The sequence below is a fragment of the Mastigoproctus giganteus genome, chromosome 5 (genome assembly GCF_048544385.1).
Source record: "Mastigoproctus giganteus isolate SK-2022 chromosome 5, ASM4854438v1, whole genome shotgun sequence".
NCBI classification, from domain to species: Eukaryota; Metazoa; Arthropoda; class Arachnida; order Uropygi; family Thelyphonidae; genus Mastigoproctus; species Mastigoproctus giganteus.
This window is the reverse complement of record NC_143579.1, coordinates 75,782,888-75,808,518: the sequence shown is the minus strand read 5'-3', so window position 1 is coordinate 75,808,518 and position 25,631 is coordinate 75,782,888. Positions and strand designations below refer to the sequence as shown.

At 37.4% G+C, this 25,631-nt stretch overlaps 1 protein-coding gene across 3 annotated transcripts in view; it reads left to right on the top strand.

The window, feature by feature from the left end:
- Window positions 1-25,631, top strand: part of TRAM (translocating chain-associated membrane protein 1) — a 141,450-nt gene that overhangs the window by 7,156 nt on the left and 108,663 nt on the right. For 2 of the 3 annotated variants that reach the window (XM_090373301.1, XM_090373300.1), the window contains exons 2-3: window positions 13,454-13,508; window positions 20,533-20,651. In XM_090373301.1, coding sequence (XP_090229427.1) covers window positions 13,454-13,508; window positions 20,533-20,651 — 174 coding nt within the window. Of the gene's footprint in view, window positions 1-13,453; window positions 13,509-20,532; window positions 20,656-20,927; window positions 20,941-23,710; window positions 23,712-25,631 lie in introns of all 3 variants that reach the window. The other variant, XM_090373302.1, reaches the window with a different exon arrangement.

Here is a 25,631-nt window from a genome sequence, read left to right as displayed (position 1 = left end):
GGAGGTTTAGATCTTTTTGCAGATAAGTTTGTTCTTATTAGTTTGACAATTCATGGTGTATTCAATAGTAAGAAAAAGTGGGGGGGGGCAAGCTGTATGAGGTAATGAAATTTTTGGATATGGCATACACACAGTAAGAATATACCCGGATCCTTGACATAACGTGGCCTCAACAATGCCCCCCCCTGCATACCTGCTACTCGGATTCCCTCCAGTCACTATCTGGGTGAGTAGAAGTAGCAAGATTTATACATTAGCTGAGCTGATCTGGAAGCCACCTAGAGAGTTGTCAATAGGTTCGGTCCGGTGTACTAACTAGTGGCCGGCCTGCAAACACTGTTTTAGAGCTGTACTCTAAAACAGTGTTTGTAAGGAAGTTTGGATCCTGCCATGGTGTTCATCATAACCTCAAAAGACATCAATCATACTGCATGATGGAAGAGATGGAGACGGGTTGACCGGAACTTAGCTCTGGAGACTAAACATGGGTTCCACCACTTCGAACCTCCAATAAGCAAAATGGTGGTATTGCAACCAGTTGATGAGAGTCATCTACTATCTAGTATTGCCTGGTAACACGGAGGGGTGGCATTTTTCCCTGTGGTGTGGGCACCACACCTCGACCTCTGCTTGCGTTGGTTCTCACCTGGGTGGTCACCTACCGTGTGCTTATGCATGGAGGTTATACCCAGGATTACTAACAGTCTCACCATTGTGAAGGTGCAAGCAGAGGATTTGGCTATCACAGACCATCCGGACTTCACTGAAATTGGGTCCACTTGACTTGAGTGTCACCTGAATATCAGTTCCATTAGCATTTCAGACTCCAGATAGCAAGCACAGCTTGTGTGGCACATCTGATAGAATATCTGTGACAGCCTCAAGGACCATAGATAACAGTTAGAATTAATTATGCCAGGGTGTGAATGTGCTACCACCATTCAGAATTATCAGACTAGCAAAGGGAGGTGTCAGTTTCACCTGGTACAACATTTGCAGAATAGGCAAAATCTGTGCATTTGAATCCTTCTCTTGAAGGCCATGACTAATAGGCTAAAAAAAATAACATATCGATCATAGTTCTGCCAAAATTCACTTCATGTGATCAAATAGCAAAGAAAACAGAAAGGCTGGTTGTTGAATTGATAGAAGCAAATCGGAACAGAATGGACACCAATGATACAATTGACTGTGATGAAAGAGTACTACTTCATCTCCATACAGAAGATATAGAGGTTGGATGCACTATTTCTTCAAACATAGGTCAGGATTCTGAATACACTTTTTTTTTTTTCTCCAAAAAAAAAAAAAAAAAAGAGAAACACACACACGCACACACACACACTTTTGTCTAGCAAAAGCAAATAATGTAGCACGTCCTTCAGTGGAACTGCATTGTTTATGCTGGAGTATCAATGGCTTCTATGATTTAATCTCCCAATATTACCCAGTAGCCATCTGCTCGCAAAGGAGGACTAATTTAACCCCATAGGTTACTCCAAAGATTAAAAATTATACATTGTATCGATTGTATATTTGCCCATGGAGGTGTGGCAGTTCTATTAGACTCAAGAATACTATAGAGACTTATCTCTTTTCAAACCTTAATTGAAGCAGCTGCTGCCTGTATTACACTTGAATTTTCTCCAGTTATGTTTGTTTGTGTACATTTTGCCAAAATCATCCATGCACTAACAAAGACCTAGAAGAACTTGTGACATAGATACTTATTCATGCTTATTGGGTGATTTTAATAGGCACTATCCGTTATGGGGGTCTGCACATATGAGCAGAAGAGGACAAATCACAGAAGCTTAACTCCACTTAACACTTCACCACATATATACATATCAACAGGATCGACCTCAGGTATTGAATTCTCTTTATGGTCTCCTACTTTATTTACGTGAATGGAGTAGAATGTGCTAGAGGACCCACTTGGCAGTAATAATTTTTTCCATAATCTGTAAATTTCGAATATCAATATCAGTACACATTGAAAACTGAATAACATGGAAATTTTCCAAAGCAGACTGGGAAACTTTCTCTGCAAGTATCTCGCTTAAAAGTCAGATTATCCATACTCAAACCATATATAATGTTACTCAACATGTAACGTGTATCCCCAATTCACAAAGGGGGGATCGGAGGGTACACAACTAATTACAAACCACTTAGTTTAACTTCTGTTTCAGGTAAAATAATGGAGTCACTGGTTAAAGATGCATTGCAGGATCATCTAGACAAGACTGCAGCAATAATTCAGACACAGCATGGGTTTGTTAATGCAAAGCCTTGCCTTACAAACTTGATTGGATACTATGATGTGGTTACAAAGGAAATGGATGCAAAAAATAATTTTGATATCATATACTTGGATTTCAGGAAAGTTTTTGACACTGTTGCGCATCGAAGACTACTGTACAAATTGGAGCAGAATGGTATTAAGGGTAAGTTGCTAGAATGGATAAATGGTGGTTGACTGGGAGAAGACAGAGTGGTAATCAATGGAAGCTGCTCTTTGTGGACTAATGTTATTAGTGGAGTCCCATGGGGTTCGGTGCTTGGCCCACTGTTTTGTATATTTAGCTGATGTTAACTGTTTTGTATATTTAGCAAAGTACTGCCTCTGGAGTAATGTAAAGTAACCCCAGAGGAACGTACCAACAGCATGGTACTACACTTAAGGTGGTAGAAAATGAAAAAGACCTGGGAGTAATTATGCAGTCAGATATGAAGTTTTCTGAGCAATGCAGACAGGCTGCCAGAGCAGGTCATGGGGTTTTGTCAATGATATACAGGAATTTTGCTAGTAGAGAAAAGGTGATTGTCCCTTTGTATAAGGCAATGGTCAGGCCACGTCTTGAGTACTGTGTAGAGGTCTGGAGGCCTCATTTTAGGAAGGATGTAGATTTGCTTGATTGTGTACAGAGAAGGGCAACAAGATTAATGAGGGGAACGAAGGGGTCTTCTTACCAAGAGTGGCTTAAGTTCTGCAAATTGCAGTGGCTGGAGTTTTTGCATGTGCCTTTCTAGGCACCTGCAAAATAATCTGATTGAGGTGAATAAGGCCTTTAATGGGTTGAACACCCTGAATTCTGATTAATTATTCCAGCAATTAACCACCCAGAGGGTGGTTAATTGCTGGAATAAACTTCCATCTGTCATTGTGGAAGTTGATAGCTTAAATAAATTCATGGAGGAACTGGATAAACTTTTAGATGAAATGGTTGCGTGAATTATTATTTTTTTAGTTTTGGCTGATGCTACATAAACTCATACGCTTGCTTTTGTTTGTTTGTTTGTTATTTGGTTTTTAGGAGCATTAGCAACTAAGGCCATATTGCTCTGGGATATGCGGTGGTCATTCCCTGACCTTTCCACATTCACTGTATTTGGTGGTGACGGGCTCGAACCCCGGTCTAATCAAGAAGCGTGTGCTACGCACTGCTGCTGCTCCTTCCCACCTGGCTACAGAGGCACCACGCTTGCTTTCTTGCATCACATGTCTCTATTACTGTTACGTAACAAAGCAAATACAGTACTAGCAACAGCAACCAATTCAGTATTTTAATTGATAAGTAATGGAAAATGCAAACATATTAACCATGGTGGAATGGTGCTTGCAGTAAAGAAAGGTATAAAGCATGGAACTTATTTTGCAATCATCGCATAACAATAAGTCTTATTAGTTAAAGGACTAAAGGTCAAAATAAGATAAATAAAATGAACAGCAAAAAAAGACTGCCAGATATACATTGCCTCAACAATTACTAAAGACACAGATACCTGATTATTTTGGAGAAAAATCAAACAACTGAATGGCAAATACCCACCAATATACTTCAATTGAAATGGATGTTGCATATCATCGCTTTTGGAATTAGCAAACGCCCTTGCAGAAATGTTTTGTAATGTATCAGGCAGTAGAAGCCTATGATTAGTCTTTCTGTCATATCAAAACATCAGCTAAACCTTATAAAAAATTCTAATACCAATTCATCATGTGATTATTATTGTCATTAGCCATATGGTACAAGGAAACCTGAGGCTTATGCTGCACCAGCCAAAAAAAAAAAAAAAAAAAAAAATCCTAATGAGAGGGAGAGAGAGTGAGAGGTAGAAGGGAATCGGCAAGAAAAATGATGATGATATCCAACCCAGGACCCTGGGTGTGCCAAGCCCATACTTACCAGATGTATTATGATCAACCCTTCCTGATAACTGAACTCAAAGAAACTTTAATCAGTACATCCAATAGTGCTGTAGGATTTGATTGAATATACGTGTCTGGCATATCTGAGAGAATGTCTGTGACAACCTCAAGGACCATGCTTTGATCAGAAAAGAACATTTAGTGTCAATGTAATAAAAGCATTTGACATCACTTGGAGATATGGCATCTTTTGAAACCTTCATTTATTAGGACTACAGGAATGATTAAATCTCCTTATGAAAATCTTTTTTTTATTTATTTTTTTTATTTTACAGACCTTTCCAAGTATATTATAGAAATGTACAATCTTGTTCGTTTGTTCAAGAGGAAGGTGTTTTGCAAGGGTCTGTACTCATTGTTACTCTGCTATTCATGTAAATAACATGACAAATGGTATTCCAAATACCACGGACATATTTGTACGCAGATGATTTGTCTTATGTTATTCGCAGAATATGTACTCTATTAAGCTAATTGTTATAATAAATTTATATAAATTTATTTTCTATAAGTAGTTTATAGTCCTAGTCAAGCTGCTTAGTTTATTTTGAATTTAGATAGTGGTTTTGAAATTTAATATTTAGCATTAGCATTAGTAGAGGCATTTGATGTAAGAAAGCAAGCTTATGCAGCATCAGCCAAAAAAAAAAAAAAATAAATAAATAAAAAATAACCACTTCCACTTCACCCCTCTGTTCGTTTGAAATACCTGTCCAGCTGAGCCTTAAACTTATTTAGGCTATCAACGTCCACGACAAGGGATGGAAGTCTGTTCCACCAACCAACCACCCGCTGGCTAAAGGCAAATTTCCGCACGTCTATCCTACATCTGTCTTTCCTCAATTTGAATTTATACCCTCTCAGGTGATTATTCTGAGCAAGAGGAAGAATCCCATCAGCATTGAGCATGCTCAAACCATTCAAGGCTTTATACACCTCTATCAGATCACCTTGCTGGTGCCTAGTCTCGAGACACTGTAATTTGCAAAATTTAAGCCTTTCTTCGTAAGAGCGCCCCTTTGTTCCATTCACTAATCTTGTTGCCCTTCTCTGTACTCGTTCCAGCAGCTCTACATCCTTCTTGAAATGAGGCCTCCAGGCCTGTATACAGTACTCTAGGTGTGGCCTGACCATTGCCAAGGGAATAAGGAAGTAATCACCTCCTTATCCCTGCTAGAAAAATTCCTATATATCATTGACAATACACCATGAGCTACTCTTGCAGCCCATCTGCACTGCTCAGAGAACTTCATATCTGCCTGCACAACCACCCCCAGGTCCCTTTCATTCTCTACCACTGTCAGTGTTGTACCACAAAGTTGATACGTTGCTCTGGGGTTGCTGTTTCCCATTTGTAGTACTTTACATTTGTCAATGTTAAACTTCATTTACCACCTCTCAGCCCATCTGCTCAACCTTTCCAGATCCTGTAGCAGCAGCATAGTGTCAGTAGTGTCCTTGACAACCCTGCCACGTTTGCAGACGATACCTTCGTATCGTCTGCAAACTTGGACATTAAGCTTGATATACCATCATCAATATCATTTATAAATACAGAAAACAATAATGGACCCAATACTGAACCCTGAGGGACTCCACTAATAACATTAGTCCACGATGAGCAATGCCCATTGATTACCACTCTCTGTCTTCTCCCCCTCAACCACCCCTTTATCCATAGGAGCAATTTGCCTCCAATGCCACCTGCTCCAATTTGTGCAGCAGTCTTCCATGTGCAACAGTATCAAAAGCCTTTCTAAGATCTAAGTATATAATATCAAAGTTATTCCCTGCATCCAGTTCTTTTGTGACTGCATCATAGTATCCAATCAAATTGGTCAGGCAAGACTTCCCCTTAACAAAACCATGCTGTGTCAGATCTATAACTGAAGTCTTGTTTAGATGATCCTGCAGTGCCTCTTTAACCAGTACCTCCATTAATTTTCCTGGAACAGATGTTAAACTCACAGGTCTATAATTACTTGTGTCAGCCTTTGATCCTCCTTTGTGAATTGGGGTCATATTTGCACATCTCCAGTCCATGGGTACCTCCCCTGAGTCAAAGGTAGCTCTCATACGTCCAAGAAAGCTCTGAATTATGGCTAAGGGTTTGTTTACTTCCTTTGCTGCCTCCTTTAATATAACTGGATAGATCCCATCCACCCCAGGTGGCTTTCTTGTGTTTATCTTCAACAATTTCTCCTCCACTTTACTCTCAGTTATTACAAGATTCTCTAGCTTACTGCCAGAGTTGAATAGACCTCTGGCATTCCCCTCTCTGAATAACTCCTCGTGTAAATGTTGATGCAAAATATTCATTTAGTGTGTTAGCTACCTGAGCAGGATCATCAACAGTTGAACTGTTGATATCAAATGGACCAATCTGATTCATCGCCTTCCTTCTAGAGTTTACATAAGTAAAGAACTCTATGCTGTTTTTCTTTGCATCCCTTGCCAAAGATTTCTCGTAATCTGCCTTCGTCTGCCTAACCTCCTTTGTAACTTGGTTACAGATCAACTTGTACAAATCATAGGCTTCTGTGTCACGTGTTAATTTGTATGTATCCCATGCATTTTTCTTCTCTGCCATATGTCTCATTAGTTCATCTGACATCCATTTAGGCCTAAACCTTGAACAATATTTCTTAGTTGGTATGTAAAGCCTAGTAGCTTGCACGATAAGTTCTTTGAATGCTTCCCATTTTGAATTTGCTGTTGGTAACATCATCAGTTGGTCCCACTGTATAGAATTTAAATACTGTCTCAGACCACTGTTTACTGTTTCGTAAAGGCGTAGTCGCCTTTACGAAAGCAATAACCCTTCCCTTTACCCCTAATGGTAGTTTCCTCTTTGAGTAAATCCCACTTCAGCACACTGTGATCACTGCCACCTAGTGGTTCATTTATCTGCAGATTATTAATGCATGAAGAATCACTACTGATAATCAAATCCAGAGTATTATTCCCTCTAGTTGCTTCCCGAACATGCTGATGTAGAAAACAATCATCCAATAAATTCCCCAAAGCCTTGCTAGTGTGTGAGTGACCAGCCCCCAAATTCCAGTCAATATCTGGGAAATTGAAATCCCCCATAATGAGACTCTCTGATTTACTGGCCCACTCTATTTCCCTGTACAGTTTCTTATTATACTCATCAGAGTCATTAGGCCTATAGCACACCCCTACTCTCAATTTTGATCTCCCAATGCTTATGTCACACCAAACTGACTCGACACTGCACTGTCCAGCGATGTCGACTGGCTTCACTTCCTTGGATTTTATGTATTTCTTAACTAATAGCATAACCCCTGCTCCCTTCCTATCTTTTCTATCCTTTCTGTAGACATTGTACTCCCCAAATTCCAGTTCTGCATTCCTTATATCTGTGTGACACCACATCTCTGAAATCCCAACAATATCTGCCTTTGATGTTTTGAGCAATACCTCAAATTCATCAAATTTGTTTACTAAACTCCTAGCATTGGTGTACACGCAAGTATACATGCACCTGTTCTTTTTCTTAGCTACCCAATGATCAGAAAAGAACATTTAGTGTCTGTAGATTTACCGTTCGTAACTTTTCGCCATTGTTATACGATACAACATATAATTAGATAGTGTAAGGTTTAATGTAAAACTAGATAGAGAAATCTGTTAGCAGTGCATTAGAAATCTGGTAGCATAGTATAGTATTATCAGTTAATCATTAAATTTTATTAATCTTATTAAATTTCATTGTCAATTAAATTGTACTTAAACAGAATCATGACCCAGACTACAGCAGCAAAGCAATGCTCACAGATTAGTGAGAGTGATGTGGCTCGGGGGAAAACTAAAGGAGGCATTTCTCCAATGTATCACAGTCTAAAAATATGTGCAAAATGTGAAATGTTTGGGACCTGTCTAGAACAGGACATGATCTAGCCAAAGAGGATGTCTTTGTGTGTGCTAGGTGTACAGACTGTGAGGAAATCAGGTGTGAACTCAGTGGTCTGATGGGCATCTATGAGAGTTTGAGGTGCAGAGTAGATGTTCTCAGTTCTCGAAGAAATTAATAAGAGGGGCCATCAAGCTCTGTTGCCTTACTCAATGCCAGAGCTCATTCCTGTGCCTCAGGCAACACAGTGGCAATCTCCAAGGCAGAATGCGCTAGTCACACAGTTATTGTTGGTAACTGTATTGTCAGGGAGACAGGGAATATATTATGCAAAATGCAAGGACAAAAGTTGATGTTATAGAGCAGATATCATCTTTTAAGGGGACAAAAGGTGATAATTGTTGTACACATTGACACTAATGACCTTAAGAGTAAGAGATTTGCAGATTTAATTAACACGTGCAGGTCAAAGTTGAAAAAAAGTCGTGAGCTAGGATTGAATTTGAGTGTCTGCAATTCTGCACAGACATGATAGGAGGGAGTTGTTGTTGTTGTTATTTTGGTATTTAGGAGCATTAGCAACTAAGGCCATATTGCTCCGAGGATATGCGGTGGTCATTCCCTGACTTTTCTGCATCCTTCGTATTTGGTGGTCACGGGCTCGAACCCTGGTCTAATCAAGAAGTGTGTGCTATGCACTGCTGCTCCTGCCCACCTGGCTATGGAGGTGCCATATAGAAGGGAGTATATGATGAGAGCCTTTTCAATCAATTCAGATCTGGAGAGATTGTGCAAGGCTCCTGGGGTAGAATTTTTTTCAGCGTGGTCTGTGCTTGCTAATAGGAGAGACTGCTTCTACAGGGATGGGATACACTTAAATAGAAAAGGTGCAAGAATATTTGCTGATGTTATTGAGGCAGTGTTAGGTGAGTCAGAAAACTGCAAGCTTGGGGGGATTTACAGACTAAAAGATTAACAGTAGCTGCAGTCAGAGTTGAAAGTGATTCTTGCACTGCTTCTATTGTAATGAGCAGCAGCCGAGAGAGTTGCTAGGGAATTCAAGAGCTGTTGGGAGTCATCATGGAACAAGTAAATACATGGCTGTGTTAGGATAACTAAGGTAAGGACAGGTGCTTGCATACTTGCATGGACACCTATGCTAGAAGTATAGTAAATTAATTTGATGAATTTGAAATTCTGATCAAGGCATCAGAGGAAGATTATTGTTGGGATATCAGAGACATGGTGTCTCACAGATATAAGCCGTGCAGAATTGGAATTTGGGGAGTACAATGTGTACAGAGACTTGGTAGGAAGGGAGGAGGGGTTATGCTGTTAGTTAAGAAACATAAAATTTATGGAAGTGCATCCAGTTTACATGGGTCGACAGTGCAATGTTGAGTCTGTTTGGTGTGACATAAACACTGGGAAAGGGAAAATGAGAGTAGGAGTGAGTTATAGGCCTAATGACTCTGAGTTCAGCTAACAATTGTGCAGAGAAATAGTGGGCCAGTAAATCAAAATGTCTTGTATTGGGGGATTTTAACTTTCCAGATATTGACTGGAACTTGAGGATTGGTCACTTTTATGCTAGTAAGACTTTTGTGGATTTATTGCAGGATTGTTTTCTACAGCAACATGTTTGAGGGCAACCAGAGGGTTGTTATTGGTTTTTAGGAGCATTAGTAACTAAGGTCATATTGCTCCGGAATATGCGGTGGTCATTCCCTGACCTTTCCGCATCTTCCGTATTTGGTGGTGACGGGCTCGAACCCCGGTCTAATCAAGAAGCATGTGATACGCACTACTGCTCCTTACCACCTGGCTACGGAGGCGCCCGCAACCAGAGGGGGTAATACTCTTTATCTGATTATTAGCAATAGTGACTCGTGCATTAGGAATTTGTAGATAAAGGAACCACTAGATTACAGTATACTAATGTGCGATTTACTACAAGGCGCACCCACATTTACTAATGTGGGTGTGCCTTGCCCATACTCACCAGGTGTGAGCCCCTGGGATGAATCAATTGATCCACTTGATGTTGGTGGTTTGACTGTTGATGATCCTGCTTGGATTGCTGACTAATTGAATGAGTATTTTGAATCTACATTCACACATGAGGAGTTATTCAAGGAGGGGAATGCCAGAAGTTTATCAAATTCTAACAGGGAGCTAAGTGATTTTGTGATAACTGAGAGCAAAGTGGAGGAGAAATTGTTGAAGTTAAACATAAAAAAGGCACTTGGGGCAGCTGGAATCTATCCAGTTATATTGAAGGAGGTCAGCGAGGGAAGTAAGCAAACCCTTAGCCATAATTATGAAAGCAACCTTAGATTCAGGGGAGGTCCCCATGGACTGGAGATGTCCAAGTGTATCCCCAATTCACAAATTGTGTTCAAAGGGTGACACAAATAATTATAGACCTGTTAGTTTAACTTCTGTTCCGGGGAAAATAATGGAAAATTGCAATGAATTGAAAACAATGCAAAATTGATTCTTATAACTGAACATATGATAATGATTAAAGTGTAGTGCAATTTCTATTATAAAAATGACCTTTTAGAGAGATAAATAGCTTAGTTATATGACAAATTTCAACCTCCAAAGTCTTGGAACAAATTACCAAAAAAAAAAACTGTTATTTGGTTATTGTGTTAATGGGGATATAATACCTCCATTATTCTTACAAGATGCAAAATACGTTTCCATGATTTTTTTTAAGTTTGCACCCACTGGCAAAAACTTATGTAAAGTCAATTTTCCGTAAGTTGAGTATTACATAAGCCGGCGAGTGGCTGTATGTGTTTATCCATTTCTGCAATAAGTGTCATGCACTCACAAAGGGTGAGTGCATGACCTTACCTACGATTGAAAGCTCACTTGATTTCAGTTACGAACTCTATCTGATTTTCAGGCCATATGCGCCAAGGATCCTAGTTCTTGTCCTGTATTAAGCAACCACCACCAGCTGCCTAGATAGTGGGCACTATGCATGATAGGTCCATGGATTTGTGTTGCTTGCACCACATGAAGGCATCTGTTGGCATGTTGCAACAACTATTTGGATTCATCCGATCAGCATATTCATTTTCAGTGCTGAAGTGTCCAACCAATGTGCTGTTGATACCACAGCACACTGTCAGCAGTGATCATAAATGAGGAGAGTCTCTTGGGTTGTCTGCTGTGGAACACCATAAGTCTGAGCATCATTTGGAATACTGTTCTTGAATTCTCCATATTATATTGCAATCTCAACTGTCTCACAGTTTAAAAATAAAGTAATAAAAATTCTATTAGACAACCAATATTGAAACAAATTCAATCCCATTTATGGGCTGTGAAACCAATAACTCGTCATTCAAGTTATGCTGAATCCCTGGGCATTCAGGTAATCCAGAGAATGAACTGGTAGACAAAACTGATACATGTTTCTGACATTGCCAGGATGTCTGCATTTGATGACTTAACCAGTACTTTCAGATTTGTCAAATTTGTTTACTATATTCCTAGCATTAGTGTAAAAGTCTGTATGTCTGTGTATGCCCTTAGTAACCCTAACGTAACCCATATGTTACCTTGTCCCATGACAACTCTCAGCAGGCTTTGTAATCCTCCATACCTTGTTTTTCTGCTGAAAGTCCCAACAGAAGCATTAAAAGAATCAGTTGTATATCTGCTTGCCACTGTCATTAAATTATTAGTCTGTTTATCTCCCCAAAAATAGCAGTTTTCTGACCCAACTAATACTGTCTCAGTAGTAATAGCAAATATTCTTGCACCTCTTCTATTTAAATGTAGAAGAGGTGCAAGAAAAAAAAAAAAAAAAATCTATCCCATAAGCCTTTCAGTCTCTCCAAGGTCAAACTGATTGATAAGCATCTCATCACACTCACTCCCTCCTATCATGTTTGGGAAAAATTATATACACTTTCATATGTAATCCTAATGCATGGCTTTTCTCAACATTGCCCTATACCTGTTAAGTAAATCTTCAGATTCCCTAAATTTTTAGTGCTTGATATCATTAGTACCAGTGTGAAACAATATCACCTTTTGGGTTCTTAAAAGATATGTTCAAAACAGCATCATTAACCTCCAATCTTGCAGAGTTGAGAACCCAGACAGTATTTTAGATATTTGCAATCTTCATCTATCACATCCACAGAATTTTTGAAAATGTTTTAATTTCTTTATTTACTGAAAATTTCAGAATAATCTGTTAATTATTGCACATTAGGAAACATTCAGGAATTAAGTTAAATGAATTATATGCACATGTTGAGTGGTATCTGTCACATATGGTTATTGACAGCAGGGTGGCTTTATTGACGTGAACTTTCCTCCAATCAGCAATGCTCTCTGGCTTCATGGCATTGAACTCATCTGGAAATCAAACTGTTGAAATAAACACTGCATGTTTCGTGCAATGGCATCCAATTGCACGCATTCATTGAAGTTTATGGGTTTTAGATTTGGGTTTTACCTGCTGACTGGTCTAAAGGAAGTTTTAATTTCAAAAATTAAAAATGGATTTTTCACGGTTGTGTTCAGAAGAGATTAAAAATAAAGGTGGCATCAAAAAAATGAATGATTTTGAATTATTTCTTGCTCATTTTTCAAATGCATTATGTCACTTCAATCCTGCATATGGAAATGGATAGGTGGAATATATATTTCCCTGGCAATAGTTGCCAACAATAACTTTATAGGTACAAAACTGAAGGCCGGTATGTGAACAAACATATTTTCTGTTACAGTACTTAAAACAATTTAATCCCAGGGGCTCACATCTGGTGAGTATGGGCTTGGCACACCCAGGGTCTTGAGTTGGATGTCATCATTCTTCTCTTTCTTGGTGATTCCCTTCTACTTCTCTCTCTCTCTCTCTCTCTCTCTCTCTCTCTCTCTCTCTCTCTCTCTCTCAGGGTAACTCGGAAATTATTTTTAGCTGGTGCCCCATAAGCCTCAGGCTTCCTTACACTATATGGCCAGTAATAATAATATGTATTAAATAAAAAATAATAATAATAAAAAAAAACTTGTAAATATCTAATAGGATTCACCACTTTAACCATGTTGTCCTATGTGCAACCCAAGTATGCCTTTCAAAAATAGATGCAATCTTTTAAGTCCCTGATATTACATCAAGAAAAATGTGAGCATTATGTGGAAAAGCACATCCATACAATATTCTAATTAGCATTTTATTTGAATTTAAAACAATTATTATTGATGTGCAAAGAATTTTATAATTTGTGGTAAGCATATATCAGTGCAGGACATATCTATTTTGCATTTGTTTCTTAAGTGTGTAAACTTTTCAGCAATTTTTGTTTATTGTTATTTTTTACATTTAGGTCACCGCTCCTCTTGCTTCTGTCTTTGTAGCCATGCATCACAACACAACTGGAGGTAAGAAAAAAGTAGTATTAGTATTAACCCAATGGCACAAGGAAACTCTAGTCTTTGCTGCTCCAGCAAAAATTTGGGCAAGGGGGACTATTTTCCAGATATAAGATGCATTTTTTCATTCCCACAGTTGATGCTCTAAAAAGCAGGCTTTGGCTTATAATTGATTTTTAAATTAAAAAACGATCATTTGATTGTTTAGATCCAGAATGGATACATAGCTTCTTTTTATTACCAAGAGATTATGCTTTAGCTTCAGACACTACATCTGTCAGGGCCGGTGCTAGGGGTGCACAAATGAGGCACTTGCCAGAGGCACTGCCTAAAATAGGTGCTGCTAGATGCACTAATGCATATATATTCATGGTAAAATATAATATGAATTAGGTGCCTTTACAAGGTTTTGCCTCAGGCTCCACAAACACTAGTTTCCAGCCCTGACATCATTGCAAACTCACTTCAAAAACTGCTGCCAACTACTAATGCAAATGTGTGATACCTAATTTTTTGACATTGTGAATGCTTAATTGACCCAAAAATTCAAATTGACAAGTCTTAAGTAATGGACATCACTATGTGGGTCAGCGTGAAACTTGATTATGAGTTCTGATTGTTGCACACAGAATTTCTAATAATGTGGTGTTCTGATGCAACAATATTGGTGATACTAGGTCACAGAAGACTCACAAGAAAGTGGCATTCATAGTTTCTTGCCCCCACACTAATTTATTTTTCAAGTATTCTATGTTGTCAATATTCTACATTTATAGGATTTTCACAGCTAGTGCAACCTTGAAGTGAAAGTAGAATTAGCATTGCTTTTGTGCATATTATTTTATGTTAAAAATGGTGTTAGTGCATGAATTATATAATATATATATTTTTTCATTTCAAGATCATATAATTTTGGTGTAGCTTATTTTTGAGATTGACTTAAATTTGGGAAAATACTATATATGTTTCAATCCTCATGTAGGTATTGATCCATCTGACTTGAATTATCCTAAGTTGTCAGGCTCAACTACTCATGGTGACAACTCATTCCAGTAATTAACAACTCTCATTAGCTAAGAGAAAACTTCTTACAATGCAGTTTACACTCTGCCTTTCACTTTAATTTATGACCCATAGTTCTGGCATCATTTATAATCATGGAAATCTAGCTTTTTTTATTGTTGCCTCCTTTTGCCAATCTCACTTAGCACTTGCTCATCTTTGAATCTCTTTAAGAATTTTTTTTTTTTTTTTTTTTTAGTGTAGCTTCCATACCTGGATATAATATTCCAAGTGCAGTCTTACACTTGCTTCATTTTATACAGTGGGATTATCTTTACTACCTCTACAAGCAAATGTTTGAAAAACCATCAAAAAGACACCATGGGTTTTTCTAAAATCATTGCATTTTGAGTAGTAAGAATTGGCAAAGCAATGTAAAATATCAAAGCTCAGCATCTGCTATTAAAAAGAATCATGCTAAATAAAGTGTGTACAGTGTTCTCCCCAGGACCCATCGAATGGGTGCACCACCCGGTGAATTTAGCTGACTGCCAGCTAACATTTAAGCGATTCTCGCGGTACTGCTCACTGATCTCAATCAATATTAATTCTAACATACTATGTGAAGTATTACACTTCCCCCACTGGCTACTTCATAATGCCACCTGACTGGAAAAGTTTTCTGGGGAGGACTGTGCGTGTATACGTGTAGTTTTTTTTTTTTTTTTTTGTTTGTTTTCTCTGAGTGAGTTTTTAAATTTACTTAAGGTTTACAGTTCAAACTTTGTCTTCTTGAGCATCCCATATATATACATCAGTAGTATTCAGATGTGAAGACTTGTGTAGTTCATTCAGGAAATGCATTTTCCCTGAAGAAAGTCATCTATCAGTTGTGTTCTTTTGGGGGGGGGGGGATTATTGTTCATTAGAATGAGTTTGACGCCTGCTTTCCTAGAGAATCTGATGTAGGTTTCGAGGATTTCATCCACATAATTCTAGCAATTAGTTTTTCTCTTGAAGATGTGTACATATCTGAACATAGATATTATGTTCAGAATTGAACTGAATGCCCAGTTGAAATTTATATGATGAAGGCAGTAGAAGGAAAAAGCACAAATATAACAATGATACATAAAATTATATTGTCATATCAGCAATTATCCAAGAGTAAATAAAGTGGTATAGATTAGCTTTTCTGAAGTGGTGCTCTGCAAGTACTCGTCACTTGGGATTCTGTGCTGAAGAATAAATTTTTTCATAATTTATTTACAAGTAAAAAAGTATTGTCTGCATAAATATGATTGAGATCTTATTTAGTTAATTTTCTGAATTGTTTTATGCTAATGTAATATTTATATACAGTAAAATGTTAAAAAATATAAAAAAGGTAAATTGCAGCCATTATCAATCCACTGCAGGATGGAAGCCTTCTCAACTATTCATGTTGAGGGGATTGGACCAAGCCAAGCTGGTCCAGTGTTCAGGTTGGCAGATCGAACGTATTTAGTAGTCAGGGGCTTGAACAGCAGTATACTCAAAGAACATGTGCAACTGCACTCCCGCTCCTGACCATTCGGCTGTGGAGGCCACCTGTTAAAAAATATATATACCATATATATATTTGTTCTGATGCTCTGCTTGAATTAGGGGTTGCTATGTCGTACTCCACGGTCTACTGCAGGTTGAGAAGCTCTAGTATGGATGCTTATACTTGTTTGCAATTATTTGATTTTAAGTAGTGTTGCCAACTTCGCACTTCAGGAAGACCAGACAGTTATCAGCTTCATTTATTTGCAATTTCTGATTTGCATAAATTGCAGCTTGCAACACGTTTCTGAAAAAATGACTAGCTATAGAAATGCATACTGTAGAATGCATATTTTCATTTAACAGTCAGGGATAGGTTTCATAAAAGCTAGAAATTTTCAATACTTATCTAATTTTCAAACATTTTTAAAACTACATATTATGCTTTCATATATATATATATATTTTAATGAAAACCCCAAACACGAGAGGTATTAGAACCTATAGTACTTAGTACCGTGCTTGAGTTGGAGGTTGAGCAGATGAAAGAAGGTATTTGTTGACATTAGACTTGAACTTCTGTAGATTGTAATTTTCAGGAAATACATATGAGGGTTGTTCCAGAAAGTGGCAGTTGAATGAATAAATGAGAAGATGAAAAGTTGGTTCTGTGAGTTTGAAGTTGGACAGTAAATGGATGTTGGCTGGTGGTGGCAAGTGTTCGGACTGTTTTGAAAGAGAGTGGGAATTATAGAAGCCAATTCAGAAGAACAGTGCCCATGGAAGTATCTGTAGAAAAGGCATGCAGCAGAAACAGTATGTCTATGAGACAGAGTGGAGAGACTCTGTTAGAGAGGGGTCATTAATTACCCTAACTGCCCTCTTCTGAATGGAATCTAGAAGCCTGAGAAAGGTTTTGGGTGCACTGCCCCAGATGTGGGAACAAAATTTCATGGTAGGGCGGATTTACGATTTGTACAGAGTGAACAGCTGTTTGGAAGAAAAGTAACGCCGAGAGCGAAAGAGTAAAGTGGTTTGTTTTTTTTTTTTTTTTTTTTTTAAAATTCAGAGGAAGCAATATTTGTAATATGCTTGTGCCAAGAGAGATTAGAAGTCGGTAATCTCCAAAAGAGTCATCATTTTGCCGAGAAATCGGAGTGTTACCAAAGATAAGAATAGGAGCAGAAGAATCCTTTTTGCGAGATATAAGACAAGACTGAGTTTTAGAAGAATTGAAATCAACTAAGTTGTCTTTGCCCTACTGGAGAATTACCAGGAGATTGGCATTTAAGGAATTGGTAGTGAATATTCGAGAAGTTGAAGCTGAGTCAGCAGGGCAAGGTTTTTCAAAATGGAAAGTGGAATGCAATGTGTTGTCATTAGCAAAACTATGGATCGGATTTCCAGTCAATGGAAGAAGGTCATTAATATACAAGAGGAAAAGAGTGGGGGAAAGAACTGAACCTTGGGGGACACCAGCATTAGTGGAGAAGTTAGAAGACAGAGCCATCACCCTCAGTGAGCGATCAGAGAGAAAACTGGATAACCAATTACAAAAAACAGTTGGCAAACCATAAGATGGAAGCTTGTTTAGAAGACCTTTATGCTAAACATGATCGAAAGCCTTTGAGATATCAAGAGCAATTGCTTGTTTTTCACCAAACTTTTCCATTGAATTTGTCCATAAAAGGGTAACATAAGCCAGAATATCACCAGTGGATTGACACTGATGGAATCCATACTGGCGATCGTTGATCAGACGGAAGGTTTCTAGGTAGTTTAAGAATTGGCGGTTAATTGATTTCTCCATTACTTTAGAAAGAGTAGAAGTAATTGCAATGGAATGATAATTGGATGGGAGAGACTTGTCACCCTTTTTAGGAACTGGTTGGATATGAGCAAATTTTCAAGCAGAAGGAAAAACACCTTTGGAATAAGAAAGTGAAAAAAGGTGGCAAAGAACAGGAGTAATTTAAGAAACACAGGTTTTGAGAACAAGTGGAGAAATGCCTTCAGGACCTAGAGCTTTCTTAGCATCGAGATTCGTCAAAATCCGTCTGACATTCTTTTGACGGAAGACCACAGGAGGCATTGAATGGAGCATGTTGGGAATGGTGGGAGGTGTTTTACCACGATCATTAGGCGCCTCTGTAGCCAGGTGGGTAGGAGCAGCAGTGCGTAGCACACGCTTCTTGATTAGACCGGGGTTCGAACTCGTGACCACCAAATACGGAGGATGTGGAAAGGTCAGGGAATGACCACCGCATATCCCTGGAGCAATATGGCCTTAGTTGCTAATTCTCCTAAAAACCAAATAACAAACAAATAACCAAGATCATTAATAAACGAGATGGAAGAAAAATGGGATGCTAGCAGATCAGCTTTATCCTTGGCTGAAGTGACAACAGAACTATCTGGTTTTGAGAGAGGTGGGAGCAGAGATGGGTAAAAGTTGCGGCCAATAGCTTTGGCAAGAGACGAGAATGCTCGGCTACCATTAGGGCAAGAAGCAAGTTTTCTTCTCTTAGCTTGTTCAAAATCTAGTTTGGACTGATTATTGACTGCTTTACAATTGTTGCGAGCTTTGGCATAGGTAGAAAATGAAACTGAAGAACTGGAAACAAGCCAATTTCGATTTGTAATGTTCTTCTCTTGAACAGCCTTAGCACATTTGTTGGAAAACCAAGGTTTAGATAAAGGACGAGGTTTTAAAGTGGAGTGTGGAATAAAGGATTCCATTCCTACAAGAATAATTTTACTGACACGATCTGAGAAAACGTTGACATTAGAAGTTTTGAAACAGTAATCCGACCAAGGAAAAGAAGAAAAAAAATCTCGCAGGTCATCCATTTTGTATTCTTGTAATGCCAAACAATATGAGGTTGGGAATAGCCATGAGATAAAGGCTCCATTGGAGAAGAGACAATCACCAAGTTGTGTTATGAAAGCGTATTTGGTGTGCCAAATCTTTGAACCGTAAAAACACAATATAAAAAAAATTGAAAAAAATAGTTTATAATTTAAACACCAATGGTTTTTCAATTTATATATATAGTTTTAATTTTAAACAATGTTGTTAAACTTTAAGGATACTGAGACGTGTCATCAATATATGCTTGGGGGATTGGCAGCTGCCTGAAGATTAAGAACCATTGGGATTTAACTCAGTCTTTTTGAGCAGCATCTCTGGAGACAAGATTTTAAACTCTTTGTGTGTGCATTTTATACATACATTGCTACTTAATTTGACATTAATTTATATTTCCATATTTATTTCAGCATTTTCATGATAATTTACTGTTCAAATACATTTTATATGATAAAAATGTGCTTATGGGAGAAGGCATTGTGGGTATTTTCCAGGAATGCCTTAATTGAAGCAGATGTGTGCATAATCAGGAATTTTTCCTATTGGTACAAGTGTATTGTATACCCTTTATATAACTCAATTTTAAAAAGTTGAAACTAACATTTTTCTAGTGTGGCAAAATCCCTCCTCCACCTCTTCCCATAATATATTTAATGTATAGAGATCTGAAAATACCTCTATGAACATCTTGCACGTCTGCTCAGTACAGCAGAAATAAATTGACTCTCATTCCTCAACAGTCTTTTTGATATGGATTATCATTAGAAAGCATATTCTTCTTTACTGCTGAAAACCCACTTTTTTTCAGCAGTAAAGAATATACAGATATACATTCTAACAATTATCTATGCTTATATCAGGGAGATTGAGGAACTATGGATGACTCATCATTGCTGCATCATGGTGTATCAGCACATATTTTGCATGATTATCTGTAAAAGATCTTCCCAGTCTGATTAAGTTGTGGCTCTTTAATGTGCCTGCCAGAACTATCATGACTCCTGTGTGTAGTTCTGAATATGTGGGGGAATTCATTATGGGCAAAGTTTCTCTGTCCATTATAATACCAGTGATTAGTTGTGCCACTGTAGAAGAAACATTTCACTAGTCTGAAATGTAGATGATGCCAAAAAAAAAAATCACCTGGCAGTGTATTTAGCCTTGTTTGGACCAAGATGATACTCACATGGATTCATAAGTAACAAAGGATATAGCTGTTGCCTACTTTTTGGCAACCTGTATACTGCACATTATTATTAGCCATATGGTACAAGGAAGCCTGAGGCTTATGCTGCACCAGCCAAAAAAAAAAATTCCTGAGTTACCCCCTGAGAAAGAGAGAAGTAGAAAGGAATCACTAAGAGAAGAATGATGATATCCAGCTCAGGACCCTGGGTATGCCAAGCCTATATTCACCAGATGTGAGCTCCCGGGTTTACTCTTTGTAATCACAAACAAGACTGATTGGATTGCAGGCTGTGAATAGGTTCACCTGAATTGGTCCCTCAGTGACAGATTATTTTATGTTATTAATTTTTAATGTTTCCTACTTTATACTTTTGATTTTAAATTTGCCCTGGGTAAGTTTTTCTGTTTGTTTGGTATTTAACTTTATTCTTTATTTTTGTCATTTAGCTTTGGATCCTGCTGATATAGTTTATTATACATATGGAAGAAAAGATTTCTGTGTGGTGTTTTTCTACTTTCTCATTGCTATTGTTATGCATGCCATTCTTCAAGAATATGTCCTAGATGTAAGTATTTCATAAGATAATAATTTATAATATATACTTAATCTACACTATGACTAACCTTTGATTTTTTTTGTGGACTAATAGGGAGCAAGGGATGTCTATTAAATCCAAAGTGTTTTTTTTTTTTTTTGGTTGTTATTTTTCCAAGACTATTTCATCCCATGTAATAGTTAACTTTAATAGTTACACTGTATATGTATGTATCAGTAATAGCAAAATAAAGTTAAAACAATAAAAAAAGCTTTTATTTACCTTTTTTTTTTTGTTGATACATAGTCAGTAAAAGATAGTTTATCATGACTATATAGTGGTGCCTGGAAAAACTGTATTCAGAATCAGAGCTAAAAAGCCAAGGTTGAGATACTGGTGAACCTACAGAGTCTGGAACTGTATTCCCAGTTTGTTCAGTTAACTTCTTACCAAATGAATTCGCTTCGGCACTGTGTACACCTATGCCAATTAATACCAGTAGCTCATTTGAAGAAAACCTTTTTTTTTTTTTTCCCCCTTTCTTTCTCTCTGCTGTGTACGTAAAGACCATTGCATTAATGCTATAAAGCCTAGAATTGTATTTGTTCACAATTCGAGCATTTTATTTTAGACTGTCTGTAATTATTTAATAAATAGATTTCATTTGCTTATTTGAAAGTAGTGCAATGTCAGGGCACTCATTGTGAAGGCCAAGTTTGTTCTGCTGTGAGCATAAAAAAATAGTTGGCTGCCTATAGTTATTTAAATTGAATTTTATATACTCTATATTGCATACAGATGCAGGAAAGAGATACCAAGATCAAACTTCTCTAACAGTTTTAATTTCTGTGCAGCACAGATGTGCACAGTTTCTCTTTTTATCAGTTTTCTTAGGGCTATGATGATGCACTATGCCGATTCAATGAGTGCACTACAGGCTTTATCAGCAATGTCACACATTAATCATCCAACCCTCTTCCGAATTCAGCAGATGACATACACTCTCTATGCAGTGGATTCGATATCCGCTTCTGTGGGATTTCCAGTCATATCGGGATTAGAGGAAACAATTTGGCTGATACTGCAGCCAAATTGGCAGCCTTGATGAATAAACTAAACCTGTTATTCCCCCTATAAAGCTACAGGCAAGTAATACGCAATAAGTTATATTTTCAATGGCAAGATTCGTGGCATCGCCAGGTTACAAACAAGCCATATCAGATTAAGCCTGTGATCCACCTTTGGCAGTCTGGTGTACGCAGGGATTGTAAAGAGGAACTTGTTCTTGCTCAGCTCCGCATAGGACACAGTCATCTGACATACTCTTCTGCTGAGGGCTGATGACCCTCCTATGTGAGCAGTGCAACACAGTTTTATCCGTTCAACATATTTTACCTGACTGTACCAGTTTTAGAAATGCTTGTTTTACTGCTTTTACCCATTTGACTGAGCCATGTACACTCAGTCAGATGTTAACTGACAATAACAATGTGTCAGCAGTTTTTAAATTTTTAAAATCGATTAATATATATACACTTACGAAATATAGGTTTTTTTTTTTTTTTTTTTTTTTAAACCCTTATACTGATTTTTAATTATTGATACGTCTTCATATATCTGAATTTTGACAAAGTAACCTTTTTAAACGTTACCAAACTCATCTTTTCGAATTTTGAATTTTATCTTTTTCATGGCGCATTATAACCTTGTTGGTTTTTGCGCTACAAAAATCAAATCAATGATGATGCACTGTAAGTGAGGTTATAATAAAGAAACAGATCGCAGACAAGCAATCAATGATATGAGAGGGAGCTGTTTATGATACCATAAACAGACTGGGATGCTTGCTTTGTGACCATGAATTTCCAGTGCAATGTGCAAATATACATCTAATGTGCCTATTAGATGTATATTTGGTTTGTGTATATGCACACCATATTACCAAAAGTGCCAGAACAATAAGAAAAATGATGACAGTGGTTTACGGATCTGATTTCAATATGGTGGTCGTGAATCTCCTCTGACCTCTTGTACAGTATGTAGTCTTTTTAGAATGCTCGCTCCCCAATTTATGATACATGTCAACATAAATATTTCATTCCTCCAGCAGACCAATTAATTGGGCTAGTATTTGGATGCCATGAATTTCTATATATTTCCAGTTCCTACAGTCATTCTGTTTGCCTCAAATCAGGTTGCTGAGTGGGCCAGCCCATCATTTTCACATTTTCCACAAACCAAACTATCACACCAAACTTTGGTGTTGGTTTTTCCAGACATGACTAACTTAACACATTGACTGCCAAGGCTTATTTGAGTAGACTGGTCTCCAACGGCAATTTGAGTTAGGCCTGTTAAATTATTCAAAACCCAAATTATAATATATATCCATCACCAAAACTCATAAAAAAAAACTTATTGTTGTGAAAAAAAAAAAAAAAAAAGCTTCGCAAATTATCTTATAGTTAATTATGTATGTAATAGAAAATTCTTCGCGGCAGCCAACTAAGAGTTAACTCGATTAACTCAGACGTGTTGTAACTTGCAGAATTTGCTGTATATTAGTCGGTGCTGTGCGTAAATCCACAGTAGTGACAGACTTTGTCATGTATGTTGTATTTAAAAAAAAAAACACAACCCAAAACAGGGATAAAAAGAGCTTGAGCTCTATGCTAATATGAATGACTCGGAATTTGAAGAGCTTTTTGATGAGCCGTACAGTTCTGGTTCTGACAGTGACAATTATAAACCTTCTGACGATTCAAGTGAGGTTAGCGAAGATGAAGCCAGATCCCAGCCTGAAGATAATCCTAATTCTCTGCAGGCAAGGATGTCAAATAATGACAATTTGTGGAATGAAATAGTACGAGATCCTCCACAATTTATTTTTGAAGAGAACGTTGGTTTGAAAATGGACACAACAGAATTTATACACAACTTGGTAGACCTATATTTTTCGGAAGAGATTGTTACATTATTAGTCAAACAAAGTAATTTATATGCTTTGCAAAAAATTTAAAAATGTGGACAATTGTGAAAATCTGACAGGTTGTCAAGATAGAAGGATACTGACATCTCAGAAATGAAAGTGTTTCTTGGACATTTTGTTACAAATGGGTCCTTGTTCTTTTCCTTCAATAGAGCATTACCGGAGTACAAGTGCCTTTCTACAATGTTATGTTTTGGCAATCATTTGGGAGTCGAAATAGATTCCAGTTTATATTACGATATTTTCACTTCACAGATAATTCATTACATTCTGCTGACAGGCTATACAAAATAAGACCGATTTTGAATCATTTCAATAATGTTATATGCTATAATTACATACCAAATAAAAACATCTGTATTGACTAGTCGATGGCATGGGAGACTGAATTTCTGCCAGTACATAAAAAATAAAAATGGAATCAAACTTTACAAACTGTGTGAATTGTATATGGACAATTTTTGTAATTCCGTTGTTCTGACTAAATTGTTGTCTGCTCGAAAAACTTATGTACGTGGATCATTACGCACCAACAGAAAAGAAAATCCAAAAGATTTGGTGATGCGAAAATTGAAGAAAGGGGAAGTTGCATGGCAACAAAATGGCCCTGTTATAATATGCATAAATTCTCGCTATTTATAACAAACATGTTGTTGAAATGATCGAGGTATGCAACCAGAATGGAAAAATTTCAATAAAACCAAACGATTCGAGATTACAATAGCGAACGTCTGGCATAGATTAATCGGGTCAAATGCTCTTGTATTATTCAGCGCTAAGAAAAATCATCAGATGGTGGAAAAAAAAAAATTTCATTACATATTATAGAAATATATATACATAATGCATACATCCTTTTCTGTCAAGTTATGGGTTCCACCATAAAATGTCTGAAATTCAGGGAAAAATTCATTGAATCTTTGATTGGAGAAATAATTCTAAATGTTCCAAAGAAGATTAGGTCTGAATGTGAAATTCATTATTTAGAGGCTATACTGCCAATTGAAAAAAAAAAACAACCTGGACTAAACTGTGTTGAGTATGTACAAGAAATAAAAAAAATTGCAGCAAAACACACTATTATTGTTAAGTGTGCCAAGAGAAGCCAGCTCTTTGTGTAGAAGAATATCTTAAGAAATATCACAAATATTTGTATTTGTGAATAAAATATATTTTTTGTGAATAAATTTTCTGTTTTTGGAAGCTATGGTTGATTTTTCATTCTAATCTCAGAAGCCCACTAACCATCAATTGCACACATTTGCTACAAATACACTCGTAGCTGCATGTGAAAGGCAAGTCATACCAGTCTGAGTTAACTTGTACGTGCCGTCCTGGGCCAGATCGCCAAATATGAGTTAACTCGTATATGGTAGTCAATGTGTTAAATAAATTTGGTAATAGTCTGCATCCTTGTTTGACTCCTTTATTGGTGTTAATTGGGTCTGATAGTTGTCTGTTAGAATATTTTATGCAGACTTGAGTTTTTATATAGTCTTTGTATTGCTTTCTGGAGTTGGGTTGGGATATTTCCTTCATGTAAAATCTACCGAAGTTTTTCCTGGTTCAACATTGTCATATGCTTTTTCATAATCAATAAACAGCAGAAATGTTCATAGGTTAAATTCTCTTCTTGTTTACATCTTAGTGGTTAAATTTGTTTTTGTTTATCATAATACGAGGTGCTACCCAAAAGTTCCTGAAATGTATTTATAAAATAAATATTCCTGGGTCTTATTTGCCCCAGTCACCTTTGAAGTAGTCCCCTTGAGAGCATAAACACCAATCCTAGCACTTCTCCCATGATTTGAATGCGTCCTGAAAGACCTTCGTCATTCAACACCACTTGCGATTCGGTTTGGATATCCTCTACGTTGTCAAATCTTTGACCGTTCAGCTTGATTTTCATCTCAGGAACAGGACGAGGTGCCTCCGTAGCCAGGTGGGAAGAAGCAGCAGTGCATAGCACACACTTCATGATTAGACCGAAGTTCGAGCCCGTCGCCACCAAATACGGAGGA